Source organism: Brachypodium distachyon, chromosome 4 (genome assembly GCF_000005505.3).
Source record: "Brachypodium distachyon strain Bd21 chromosome 4, Brachypodium_distachyon_v3.0, whole genome shotgun sequence".
Taxonomy (NCBI): Eukaryota; Viridiplantae; Streptophyta; class Magnoliopsida; order Poales; family Poaceae; genus Brachypodium; species Brachypodium distachyon.
The window spans coordinates 21,917,907-21,931,912 of record NC_016134.3 but is presented as its reverse complement, the minus strand read 5'-3'; the positions used below and the strand labels follow the sequence as shown (position 1 = coordinate 21,931,912).

Below are 14,006 nucleotides of genomic sequence, written 5' to 3'. Positions count from 1 at the left end.
TTATTATTGTTCATTACTGGTGGCAATACAAAAACGAAATGTGTATTCAATATGATGGTTGAGTGGTTAGTTGTGTTCATTACGGGTGGCACTTTGTATTCATTACGGGGTGGCAATTTATGTTCATCAGGGGATGACAATATGTATTCATTACGTGTGGCAATTTGTCTTCACTAGGAGATAACAATTTGTGGTCATTACGGGGTGACAATTTATTTGTCCAGTTGTTTTAAATCGGTGATGGCGATTTGTGTTCATTAAAATGGTAATTAGAGCAAACACCGCATCTGCCCGTAGCGCCCCCTCGTCAAAGCTCCTCCGCCCGTGCTTGATGAGGACATCCCAACTAATGATACAACCACAGCCCCTACAGCACCTACACCTCAAGTACCGGAGATACATGGACCAATTACTAGAGCTCGTGCACGACAACTAAATTATCAGGTACTTTCGTTTCTCGGTATTTCATTTAATATTAATGAGAATATGCTGCTGCCGAAAATGGGTTTTTTTATGTGTTTTAGGAATGAAGGACCTAGCTTGAACCTCAAGGATCAGCGTTGGACAGCAAACCATGGAGGTGGCAGCAAGGTGGCGGGAGCTAGCTCAAGTGATGATTTCAGAACATTGAAACCGCCATAACGAGAGATGAGAAGAAGGCCGCATCCTCTTAATCAATGGGATTTCGGCCAAGTGGAGGATCCCCCCTCCAATGGGTATTTATGGGCCAAAGATGAGGGTTATAACCTTACTTTATTAGGCCTAAGGCCATATAATAGGGTCCAGACAATTTTTAGATGTTTTCGTTGTGTTTTAGGAGGATTTCTAGGCCGTTTCGGAGTCCCTCAAGGGCCTGGCCAAAAACCACCTAGTTCCCCTCCTATTTATACCCCACGAGCCCCCCTATGGAGCCTCGGGTTTTGATTACATAAAGTTTAGCCTTTGCTACTTTCGTGTAATTGTGTGTGTCGGTTAGACCACCTGTTTTACGGTCATCAAGATTCCGACTATATCGAGTATTCAGATTCGTGAACCTTCATATCTCCTATTCGCAATTTCAGATTGTTTTTCATCTTGTTCTTGCTTTTTCTTCGATTGCTTGCAGGAACAAAGACCTTCGTGGTCAGGTTGATCGTGCCCCCGCGGGATCAATAACTTTCTGGAGTTGGTGTATCAATCGCTAAGGCGCTGCCTCCTAGGTTGTAGTCGGATCGTCAACGTCACCTCCTACCAAATTGATAATTAGGTATCTCATCGAAAGATCGGGACACCCTCGAGGCTATCACGTGGTTTCAGAGCTTAAGATTGCTCGTTGAGATCTTTCAATTTATCTCTAATTTAGATCTGTTTTTACCTATCGTCCAGAAAAAAAAGCCAAAAAAAAATTAGATAGTTACTTTGTCCTAGAACCAATCTGAGCCTTGCAATTTTCACATTAGTTTTGCATTGTTAAATCTTTGCTACATTAATCATGTCAAGTTGCTGGATTAGATTGGATCGTTTTTCAGATTTTTTTCTACTAGATCGAACTTGTTTTTGTCTTTTGATTTCGTGTGACGCAAGCTTTCCATCAATCTTCCGCCGCCAAACTTCCTGCCACACCACCGCCATAATCTTCCGCCGCCACCATATCTTCCACCGAGTCCCTCTTCGAGTCCTACACCGAGTGCCTCTTTGAGTCCTACATCGAGTTGGCAAGTTATAATTTTTAGCTGCGAGTTCGAGTCCGAGTCCAATCAAGAGTGCTTTTGGAAAGTGTTTCATGATAGATTGAATTTTGTTTAGAGATCAAGTTGTTCGGAAAGTTGTGAAAAAAAGAAAGGAAAGAAAAAAAAGGAAAGAAAGAAAGAAAAAAAAACGAAAAAAAAAGAGAGAAAGAGTTCGAGTCAGTTTTGAACCCGAGTCCGAGTAGAATTAGAATTTCGGGTGGGTGTGATCCGTGTTCACTAAAACGGGCGTATCTTTTGCATACGAAGTCGGATTTGGACATTCCAGGACTTTTCAGAAAGCTCTCGACGAGGCGCATCCTCCATAATTAACCACTTTGCCGTTACCCTTCCTTGTCCCTCACATTCGGCCTCTAAGGTGGACTTTTCGAGCTCCGAAGTTTCTGCACCTGTTTTTCGGCACCAGGGCAGCGCAGTATATCTCAGTTTTCTCCACCGTCCGACCTCTGTTTCGAGTGATCTTGCACTTGTTGGAAAGCTTGTTTTGATACGCTTCTAACCCATATTTTCTCATCTTTTTCTGAGTTTTCCTTATTGCATCCTGTGCTATTCTCCTACAGACCGACGTGTAGCTTTCCGGTCTTATCTTCTTTTGCGTGAGTTTCTGGGGTTAAAAAAAATAAAAAAATAAAAAAGAATAAGAAGCCAAACAGAAGGCCACAAAAAATAAAAAAAATAAAAAAATATATATTCCCCAGAGATTTACTTGTTTTACCTTTCATTTGACATTTCCTTCCTACCTTTTCAGTATTTAGGCTTAGTTAATTTGTGTAATTCGTTCTTATTGCTGATTTGATTATTTGCTTTTCCTTGCTACTCACATTAGCCTCCAAGCTCCACAGATTCTACACCTAGGTTGGTTTGCCCCGAGGCATCGATACATTAATCTTCGGAGGGCTTGTTCTCGCCGCTGATCATCACCTTCCTGTTTGCTGGGTAAGAACGAGTAAGAACTTGATTAAAAATTGAGTGGGGTGATATTTGGAACCCCACATCCTAGTAGTGCATAGGGACTCTTCCTTGTGATTTGTTTCTTGTTTTCTCCTAACGATGGCAGGTTCTGACGATGACTTACAAGGCCACTCTCCACGCACAAAGGGCATTATTTCACATTTTGATCGCAAGCTTAGGCTCCGTAACGAGGAGCTGGATGAGGATGTTCAGGTTGCGAATGAGAGACTTGGAACCTTGGAGAGCGCGCACATTGAAACAAATACCAAGCTAACATCTTTACAGAATTCTGTTGCTACCATTAGTACTTCTCTGGCAGAAATCACGACGCAACTGGCGACACTTGCTGCAACGACCACCGCTACACCGGGAGGAAACAATACGCACAACCAGCAGCCCGCGGATAACGGTACCTTCGCAAGCGAGGTTGAGGAGAACGACGACGACTACTCCGGGATACGGAACAAGACGGGGCCGTAAACCATCACAACGACCGTGATCATCGCCAAACTCGTTTCAACCGCCGAGGTATGGGACCGACATGACCTCAAAGAGAGGAACATGACTCGCTGCATTCTATACTTAAGGTTCCTCCTTTTGATGGAAAATATGACCCTGATGCTTACCTTACATGGGAATTGGAATTGAGTCAAAAATTTACTTGCCATGATTTTCCTGCTAATAAGAGGGTTAGGGCTGCTACTAGTGAGTTTACTGATTTTGCTTCTGTTTGGTGACATGAGTATTGTATTGCACATCCTAACGCTATACCACCAACATGAGATGATTTGAAAAGAATTGTGTGCGCTACATATGTTCCTTCATACTATTCGTGTGACTTGTTAAAAAAACTACAACAATTAAGGCAAGGTAGTAATTATGTCCAAGATTATTATCAAGAAATGCAAAAGAACATGTTACGTTGTGGTTTAGTTGAGAATGAGGAAGCTGCTATCGCTAGATTTTTTGGTGGTTTAAATCGTGAAATTGCTGACATTGTTGATTATAAGGAGTATAATTCTATCAATCGATTGTTTCACATTGCTTGCAAAGCTGAAAGGGAAGTGCAGGGACGACATGCGAACGCGCGGACTAACTTTTCTGCAGGTTGTACTTCCTCATGGGCAGCACGCAGCCCAGCTGCACCCCCTACACGTCCGGCTGTTCCGACTACTTCCATCAACAAGTAAAGTACCTCTACACCTACATTCGCAAAGGTTGGACTAGCAGCAACAAGAAATACAACCGCTGCCTCTGCACAAAGTTCAGCAGCGTCCGTTGCTTCCACTGGACGGAACGGAGATAACCAATGTCGTAGGTGCAAAGGATACGGGCATTTTCAGCAGGACTGTCCAACCAAACGCGTTATGATCATACGTGAAGATGGAGTATATGATTCAGCCAGTGATTTTGACGAAGCTACCTATTCTCTCATTGCCGAGGAAGAGCAAGAAGACCCCGCTGCCCACCATGACAAGGAGTTAATGGGAGCTGAAGCCGCTGATCAGTACTTGAGTTTGATTGCACAACGCACCTTGAGAGTCCAAATGAGCCACACCAAACAAAATCAGCGGCATAACTTGTTCCAAACAAAAGGGGTCATCAAGGAGCGCGTTGTCCGTATCATCATCGATGGGGGAAGTTGCAATAATTTGGCTAGCACGGAGATGGTGGAAAAACTTGTTCTTACCACCAGGCCGCACCCCCACCCTTACTACATTCAATGGTTTAACAACAGCGGTAAGCTCAAGGTAATTAGAACAGTCCGTGCACACTTTACTATTGGTACATATTCTGATTTTGTGGATTGTGATGTGGTACCTATGCAAGCATGTTTTATGTTACTCGGTCGTCCATGGCAATATGATAAAGATTATGTTCATCATGGTAGAACTAATCATTATTCTTTTATGCATGATGGTGAGAAAATTGGTTTGAAACCTATGACTCCTGAACAAATTGTGAAAGAGGATCTTGCTAGAGTTAGTAGAGCAAAGACCAAAGAGAAGGATAAGAGTGAGAACCAGAATGTGGCTAAAGAATTTAAGCACCAAGCGCCTACTAGCAAATCTGAACCGAAACATGTTAATGAAATTAAATTGAAAGGTGCATGCTTGCTTGCAAGTAAATCTGATATTTTTGAGTTAGATGCGAATAATTCTGTTTGCTATGCATTCTACAAAGAGACTTTGTTTTCATTTGAGGATATGCCTCCCTCTTTGCCCCCTGCTGTTACTCACGTTTTGCAGGAGTATTCCGATGTCTTTCCACAAAACGTACCACCAGGATTACCACTTATTCGAGGGATTGAATATCAAATTGATTTAATTCCTGGTGCTTCGCTGCCCAACCGTGCGCCCTACCGTACCAATCCAGAGGAGACGAAGGAGATTCAACGACAAGTTCAAAAATTGCTCGACAAAGGTTATGTTCGTGAATCCCTTAGTCCTTGTGCTATTCCTGTTATTTTGGTACCAAAGAAAGATGGTTCTTGGCGTACGTGTGTAGATTGTAGACTATTAATAACATTACTATTCGCTATCGTCACCCAATTCCTAGACTTGATGATATGTTGTTAGATGAATTAAGTGGCTCTACCGTGTTCTCTAAAGTTGATTTACGTAGTGGTTACCACCAAATTCGAATGAAATTAGGCGATGAATGGAAAACAACATTTAAAACTATAGTTTGGACTATATGAGTGGTTAGTCATGCCTTTCGGTCCTACTAACGCACCTAGCACATTCATGCGGTTAATGAATGAAGTTTTACGTGCTTTCATAGGACGATCTGTGGTGGTTTATTTTGATGATATATTGATTTACAGCAGCTCTTTAGAGGACCACTTGAATCATTTACGTGCTGTTTTTGATGCTTTGAGAGATGCACGTTTGTTTGGTAACCTTGAGAAGTGCACCTTTTGCACCGATCGAGTTTCATTTCTTGGCTATGTTGTCACTCCGCAGCGCATAGAAGTTGATAAGGCCAAGATCGACGCTATTCAAAGCTGGCCAACTCCAACAACGGTCACCCAAGTGAGGAGCTTTCTTGGACTCGCTGGGTTTTATCACCGCTTTGTAAAGGATTTCAGCACCCTTGCTGCGCCGCTTAATGAGCTCACAAAGAAGAACATTCCATATGTATGGGGCGCTGCACAAGAAAAAGCTTTTCTCATATTGAAAGATAAGTTGACACATGCTCCTTTACTCCAACTTCCTGATTTTAATAAGACTTTTGAGTTGGAGTGTGATGCTAGTGGAATCGGTTTAGGAGGTGTGTTGTTACAAGATGGAAAACCTGTTGCATACTTTAGTGAAAAATTGAGTGGGCCTAGTCTGAATTATTCTACTTATGATAAGAAATTATATGCTCCCGTTCGGACTTTAGAAACATGGCAACATTATTTATGGTCCAAAGAATTTGTTATACATTCTGATCATGAATCTTTGAAGCATATTCGTAGTCAAGCAAAGCTGAACCGTCGTCATGCTAAATGAGTTGAATTTATTGAGTCTTTTCCGTATGTTATTAAACATAAGAAGGGTAAAGATAATGTTATTGTTAATGCGTTATCACGTCGTTATACCTTGTTATCTCAGCTTGATTTTCGGATATTTGGATTGGAGACTATAAAAGAACAATATGAACATGATGCAGATTTTAAGAATGTTTTGCAGCATTGTAAATAGGGCCGAACATGGAACAAGTTCGTCATTAATGATGGATTTGTGTTCCATGCTAACAAGCTATGCATCCCAGATAGCTCCGTTCGTCTTTTGTTGTTACAGGAGGCACATGGAGGAGGGTTGATGGGTCACTTCGGCATGAAGAAGACCGAAGATGATGTGCTCGATGATCATTTCTTTTGGCCTCGGATGAGACGGGATGTTGAGAGATTTATCGCTCGCTGCACTACATGTCAAAAAGCTAAGTCACGACTCAATCCTCATGGTTTATATATGCCTCTCCCTGTTTCTAATGTTCCTTGAGAAGATATATCAATGGATTTTATTTTGGGATTGCCTCGAACTAAGAATGGGAGGGATAGCATATTTGTTGTTGTTGATAGATTTTCTAAGATGGCACATTTTATACCTTGTCATAAGAGCGATGATGCTATAAATGTTGCTGATTTATTCTTTCGTGAAATTGTTCGCTTGCATGGTGTGCCCAATACTATAGTTTCAGATCATGACACGAAATTTCTTAGCCACTTTTGGAGATGTTTATGGGCTAAGTTGGGGACTAAATTGATTTTTAGTACTACATGTCATCCCCAAACAGATGGACAAACTGAAGTTGTTAATAGAACATTATCTACTATGCTTAGGGCTGTTTTAAAGAAGAACTTGAAAATGTGGGAAGAATGTTTACCTCATATTGAATTTGCTTATAATCGTTCACTGCATTCAACCACAAAATTGTGCCCTTTTGAAATTGTTTATGGTTTTATACCTCGTGCACCAACTGATTTGTTACCTTTGCCAACTTCTGAAAAAGTTAACTTTGATGCTAAGGAACGTGCTGAACTTATAATAAAAATGCATGAGACGATTAAAGAGAACATTGAGTGTATGAATTCTAAGTATAAACTTGCGGGAAGGAGGGGCAGAAAACAAATTGTGTTTGAACCTAGAGATCTTGTTTGGTTGCATTTTCGCAAAGATCGTTTCCCTGATTTGCGCAAGTCTAACTTAATGCCACGAGCTGATGGTCCCTTTAAGGTGTTAGAGAAAATTAATGATAATGCATATAAACTTAAGCTACCTGCAGATTTTGGGGTTAGTCCCACGTTTAATATTGCAGATTTGAAGCCTTATTTGGGAGAAGAAGATGAACTACCGTCGAGGACGACTTCGAATCAAGAAGGGGAGGATGAAGAGGACATCCCAACTAATGATACAACCACAGCCCCTACAACACGTACACCTTAAGTACCGGAGATACATGGACCAATTACTAGAGCTCGTGCACGACAACTAAATTATCAGGTACTTTCGTTCCTCGGTACTTCATTTAATATTAATGAAAATATGCTGCTGCCTAAGATGGGTTCTTTTATGTGTTTTAGGAATGAAGGACCTAACTTGGACCTCAAGGATCAACGTTGGACAGCAAACCATGGAGGTGGCAGCAAGGTGGCCGGAGCTAGCTCAAGTGATGATTTCAGAACATTGAAACCGCCATAACGAGAGATGAGAAGAAGGCCGCATCCTCTTCATCAATGGGATTTTGGCCAAGTGGAGGATTCTCCCTCCAATGGGTATCTATGGGCCAAAGAGGAGAGTTATAACCTTGCTTTATTGGGCCTAAGGCCATGTAATAGGGTTCAGCCAATTTTTAGATGTTTTCGTTGTGTTTTAGGAGGATTTCTAGACCGTTTCGGAGTCCCTCAAGGGCCTGGCCGAAAACCACCTAGTTCCCCTCCTATTTATACCCCACGAGCCCCCCTATGGAGCCTCCGGTTTTGATTATATAAAGTTTAGCCTTTGCTACTTCCGTGTAATCGCGTGTGTCGGTTGGACCACCTGTTTTACCGTCATCAAGACTCCAACTATATTGAGTATTCAAATTCGTGAACCTTCATATCTCCTATTCGCAATTTCAGATTGCTTTTCATCTTGTTCTTACTTGTTCTTCGATTGCTTGCAGGAACAAAGACCTTCATGGTTAGGTTAATCGTGCCCCCGCAGGATCAATAACCTTCTGAAGTTGGTGTATCGATCGTTAAGGCGCTGCCTCCTAGGTTGTAGTCGGATCGTCAACGTCACCTCCTACCAAATCGATAATTAGGTATGTCATCGAAAGATCGGGACACCCTCGAGGCTATCAGCGCTGCTCCTCACCGTCGAGCTCTTGTCGCCCAACCGCCGCCGGCCCTCGCGACGCTCCTTTGTGAGACCCACTGGCCCCGCCAACCCCTCCAGCGCCCCGCCAACCCGTGGTGCTCTCCTGCACATCCAGGAAGAGTAGAAGAGAAGAGAAAGAGAAAATAGAGGGGATGACAGGAGATAATGGGTGGAGGAGAAAAGAATGTGTGAGTCAATGACAGGTGGGTCCGATACGAGTTGGTGGATACGGCTAACCAAATTTTGGTATGCTAGAAAAGTTTGACACAATTTGGTTATTCATATTTTCTCTCTTCCCAACATATAATGTTTTTTTCATATTTAAAATATGGGTATGCTCTTGGAGATGCTATAAAAACAGAACACTACGAGGTCTCCTACCACTCTCGGTATACAAAACAGACATGTCTTCGAAGGGCCGGCAAAATGCTTTGTTCAAAAAAAACAATTACTTAATAAATAATAATACGGTGATAATGTTGACATTTCACTGAACTAATCCAAAGAGAGCAATTAAGCAATAACACACCAACAGCATTAGCAAAAAGTGACACGGATACAACAGCAAACTGCAAGCACGAAACTAAAGTCAATTCCTACCGCCAACCAAATGCTACAGAGTACAAACACAAAGCAAGGCAATCAGCACGTCACCGAGTCACCAACCAGATTCAGATTTGCGAGAAACAGCGAAAGGAATCGGTGGGAAATGGCGAAGAAGACCGGATCAAGAAATCCCTAGAGCACTCTTCGAGGAGGAAGAGATCCAGAACCAGAAGTGAGCAAGGAGTCGGACGCAATCCAGCAGAAGCGACATGATGTCGCCGAAGCAGCTGCTGACCACCATCCTCATCGTCTTCTCCACGCTCTCCTTCATCAAGCTCCTCCTCCTCACCCACTCCTCCGCCGCCGCCTCCTCCTCCTCGCCGGCGCGCCCCCTCCGCTCGCCCTGGGACGACGACAGAAGCGGCGGCTCCGGCAACGGCACCGCCATCCACGGCAGCCTCGCCGCCAAGGAGCTCGCGCTGCTCCGCTCCCTCGTCGCCGCGCGCGCGCCGTGCAGGCTGCTGGTGTTCGGCCTCTCGCCGCAGCTCCTCGCGCTCGCGGCCGCCAACTCCGGGCACGGGGCCGCCACCGCCTTCGTCACCGACAGCGACGAGGACGCGGACGGCGCGCGCCGCGTGCTCGGCGGGGCGCCCGGGGCAGCAGCCATCCACCGGGCCAGGTACCCCGACGCGGCCGGGGAAGCGTGGGCGCTGCTGCGGCGCGCGCGGGCGAGCCCCGTGTGCCGCCGGCCGACGGGGACGGTGCGCAAGTCCGGGTGCCGGCTGGCGCTGACCTCGCTGCCCCGCGAGGTGCTCGACGCCAGGTGGGACGTGGTGGTCGTCGACGGGCCGAGCGGGGCCGCGGCCCACGAGCCCGGCCGGATGGGGCCCATATACACGGCGGCGGCGCTGGCGCGCGCGGCGGCCGCGGCGGGGGGAGTCGAGGTGGACGTGGCGGTGCACGACGTGGACCGGACCGTGGAGCGGTGGTACGCCAGGGAGTACCTCTGCGAGGACAACCTCGTCGCCGCCAAGGGCCGCCTCTGGCACTTCCGCGTAGCCGCCTCCGGCGGGCCGTCCGACGCGTTCTGCTCCACCGGTCCCGTCCAGATCTTGTAGGACAACGGGAGGAACCGGACCAAGATTGACACCAGCAGCTCTTGGAAAATGCCGGAGCTCCGAGACGGCGGCGCCGGCGCAGTCGGGTGTTCATAGATGACAGATGACCACTGTGAAGAATTAGATTGGTTTCTTAATCCAGCAGTTTTGAGTTGCAGGTTGAAGCTGAATTCCTCGACGAAATGGAAGAGTCAAGTCTGTAAACATTCTTTGTCCTCTAAGGAATTGGCCTCCAATGGACACTACACAGTTTTGATACTTCTATACACTATACACCATCGGCAAGATCTTAATTATCATTAATTTCCTGCTTATTTCTTGATTTTTGGAAGACTTGTGGCATAAAAGTCACTTGCCAGGATCTTTTTTATTCAGTAGAACACATATGTATCCTTTTGTGCAGATAGACAAACCATGTGAATTTCTCAATGGTCAGGTGTATTCATACTTTCTCACTCTATAATATACGTTGCAAAACATGTCATAGCAAAGAGCTAGAAAATGCTCACCTATCCGTTCACATCATGTTTAAGCACAATTTCATTACCTGTCTGGCCATTTTACATTGTTGGTCATGATCTATTAGGATTACTCATTGTCTCCATGCATGGGAAAGTACTTCTGCAAGAAAACTGGATGGGCAGCGAGATTGGCTGTCCAGGACACTAATATTTTCAACATTGTTCAACAATTCCAATTGCATACAAATTTGATGAGGTTCAAGGCAAGTAGCATTAAGCTGCTGTATACAACATTTTGGGCCATTTCAGTCTGCAGAATAACATTAAGTTGCTTCGTGAATGAGTAGAATAAATCCATCAGCTCTAAGGGAGAAAAGACAGTGGGAATATAGTCGCGAACATGAATCTCTTATTCTTTGGGAAGATGGGAACTATTCTGAACAATCTCTTGGATCTGCTCCGGAGTCAGGATCGACGCACTGGTATCAAAATTAGCGCTCTCCAACTGCTTGTGCAACTGCATTGGTGATCAGATCCAAGACATTATGTATTGCTTCTGCTAATCAACAACTAATAAAGGTCTGGTAGTGTATGTTTCAGATAGAAGGGGAAAGGATAAAGCACATACAGTCTCAAGTATGACAGATTGACTCTCAGGGCTGTGCTTTCTCATTTGAACTAACATCTCCAGTTGCTGCAACAGTAATTCAAAGCATGTCATTAGCAGCCCGAATACAGTTAAGATGGATGTTTAAACAAGGCACTATAAAAATTCAGTTGTTTCACCTGTTGTTGTAATTCCTGTTGATCATGTATTTTCATGGCAAATTCTATAGGCTCGAGCTCAGCTTCATCAATAGCCATCTCTTCCCTGTTAAATGAATAATGGAAAAATAACAATTTAGATATTGCTCTTGGACAACAGTTCAAATCAGTCCTGCAAGCCACAGATAATTGTGACAGTATTTTCATTTTTAGTTGTTCTGTGTTAGGTTGGTGAGTTGACTGATTGCTACTTCCTTGGAATGGAAAAACATCACAGTGATACTCATCGGTTTGGGCTATGTTCATATTTATATAATTAAGTGGTTTTATTACCAAAAATTGTCTGCCACTATGGCAGCAAGTTATTAAATGCCCAGGAAACAATGAATACGTAAAGCCTCATGAATGTGACTGAAGAACCGCTCAATCTAAAATAGTAAATAGTTGTATACTCAAATAGAGAGAAGTGCTCGTCTACATCATCTTACCTAAACAATTCGAGACAACAAGGTTTACTGACTGTAACTGGCTATTGGTTTCTTGCCCAACTAGATAGTTTTAAAACTTGGATGACATTGTGCAAAATATGCGTAAAAAATTTAGGAGGTACTCACTTGGCAACAAATTGGTAGAATTTAATCATTAAATCCATGTCATTCTCAAATACGGCGTTCAACTTTCCTAGGCAACCAATACCGAAACTTGGATCTGATGTTCAGAAATAATATGTCAGAATGAATCGTGCCACAAACAATTGATATCTATGTCAAGTCAGCCAAAAGCGTGATCCGTTCAGAACATTTCTAAACAAAAAGAGTAGCAATATCATTAAGTTCAAAAATAAAAGTAGAACTCTAGATTCCTTTAAACTGTCAAAGCATTTCACGGTCAAGATACATCTGAACACAATTGAAATAGAAAGTACAAACATATATGGCCATGACTTCACATTAGCAGTTTCAGCAGTACATTATTGCACTTTCCGGGTTCCATCAATACTTACTTACCTGTTGGACCTATTTGTGTTAAGTGCTAACATTTCCACAGATATGAACTCTTGTTTTCTTGGAGGAACAAACCCGACAACACTATTTTACATACTTGATATTTGGTTCATCTCATAAAACAGAAGAGTTAACCTTATTTGTTCGGGACACATATTTTTCTATCTGAATCATGTATTACACGTGCCTAAAGCTCCATTACCTTCTAGAGATTAAAAACTCAATTAATGAAATAAATTCCGTACTGAAGAAATACTTGATTAAACTCGTCTTAGTGACCCAAAGGTAGAAGCATGATGAATAAATTTGTCACGACTAAAGCGGTTACAATGGGTTATTTGCTAAACAGTACTCCATGTGTGACACAAAACTACTCGTTGCCGTACTGAGCATTTGACACAAGATGCATGAGCCTCTCTAATAAACCACTTTTCATGATCCACTGAGCATTATATAGCTTTTACAATGGGATACAATCGTCGAAAACTTTATAACAGGATCATGGCTACAGTCTGCATATGCACGGTACTAGAAAGATAGACATCCTAGCTTATTATTGATTTGACCACGCTAGACCACTTTTCACATATATACCAGAATGGCAACAGAAAGAAAATCAGAAATTCATAGACCAAATAATACAATTGGCTTACCGATCCCCATCTCACGAAGAATCTCCTCCTGTATCTCGGTCGTCACCGCCACAGCCTCCTGCAAAAGGAGGAAGAACACACAAATACCGTGAGAGGCTTACACTAACTAAACGTAATCCCTTACAAGCTCCATCAAATTTCAGTATCCAAACTGAAATTAGCAAGTAAAATTGGCAGTCTAATTCAGTACCTATTTAACACTGCACTTGCACAAACTACAGGTACTAGCAGAGAAATATTGAGATAAAGAGTCGCGGAAGATCCCACCTGCTTGTCCCTGACGGCGTCCGCGATTCGGTTCTTCACCTCTGAAACCCCGCGGCAGAGATCAAGATTAGGGGATGTTACGGCAAAGAAGAGGAAGGGGACAGGGAGGAAACGCCGCGGAATGGAGACCTGGGAGTGAGGTAAGAAACGAGAAGCGGGAGAAGAGGTGGAGTAGCTGCTCCCTCGTCATCATGTTCCCGCCGCCGGCCACCGTTGCCATGGTAATTCCTCTCTCCCCAACTCGCTCCCTCGACTCCTCCGGTCCTCCCCTACTCCCTCGACTTCACGGGATCCTACTATACATTTGTGCGGCTCGTGGTGCTCGACAAAGAATCTGGAGCCCTTCGGACCCAAAACAGGAAAAAGAATCTGGAGCCCCGTACGGGCCTTGGCCGGACAGTAATTATCGAGAGTTTGTGCCCATAAAAGCCTGTTTAGGCTGTTTTGACAAAAAAAAATTGCAGTGATAAGATGTCATGACATAGTGAATTCTACCCGAAGTGAAAACATAAGAATAAGTAGTTAAAATTGTTTGGTTGCACCACAGAATAAATTTTACCGAGAGGCAATGTGGCAACGTCATAGTTGTCATGGGCACAAAAGGAATTTTTCCAAGAGATCTAACCTCTTGATCTATGTGATTAGGGTATAGGAAAGCAATCCAT

At 43.7% G+C, this 14,006-nt stretch overlaps 2 protein-coding genes across 2 annotated transcripts; one reads left to right on the top strand and one right to left on the bottom strand.

Annotated features, from left to right (window-relative positions):
• The first annotated feature begins 8,998 nt into the window (after positions 1-8,998).
• On the top strand, positions 8,999-10,646 carry LOC100824535 (probable methyltransferase At1g27930). Its single transcript, XM_003577531.4, has one exon. The coding sequence runs from the start codon at positions 9,343-9,345 to the stop codon at positions 10,189-10,191; it is 849 nt and encodes a 282-aa protein (XP_003577579.1). The 5' UTR covers positions 8,999-9,342; the 3' UTR covers positions 10,192-10,646.
• A 178-nt stretch (positions 10,647-10,824) lies between these two features.
• LOC100824229 lies at positions 10,825-13,683 on the bottom strand. The gene is made up of 7 exons (XM_003577530.4): positions 13,471-13,683; positions 13,342-13,382; positions 13,075-13,132; positions 12,032-12,125; positions 11,439-11,523; positions 11,281-11,346; positions 10,825-11,169 (listed from the first exon to the last, which is right to left on the bottom strand). Exons 1-7 carry the CDS (start codon positions 13,559-13,561, stop codon positions 11,062-11,064), a joined length of 543 nt encoding a protein of 180 aa, XP_003577578.1. The 5' UTR covers positions 13,562-13,683; the 3' UTR covers positions 10,825-11,061.
• Positions 13,684-14,006: the final 323 nt, after the last annotated feature.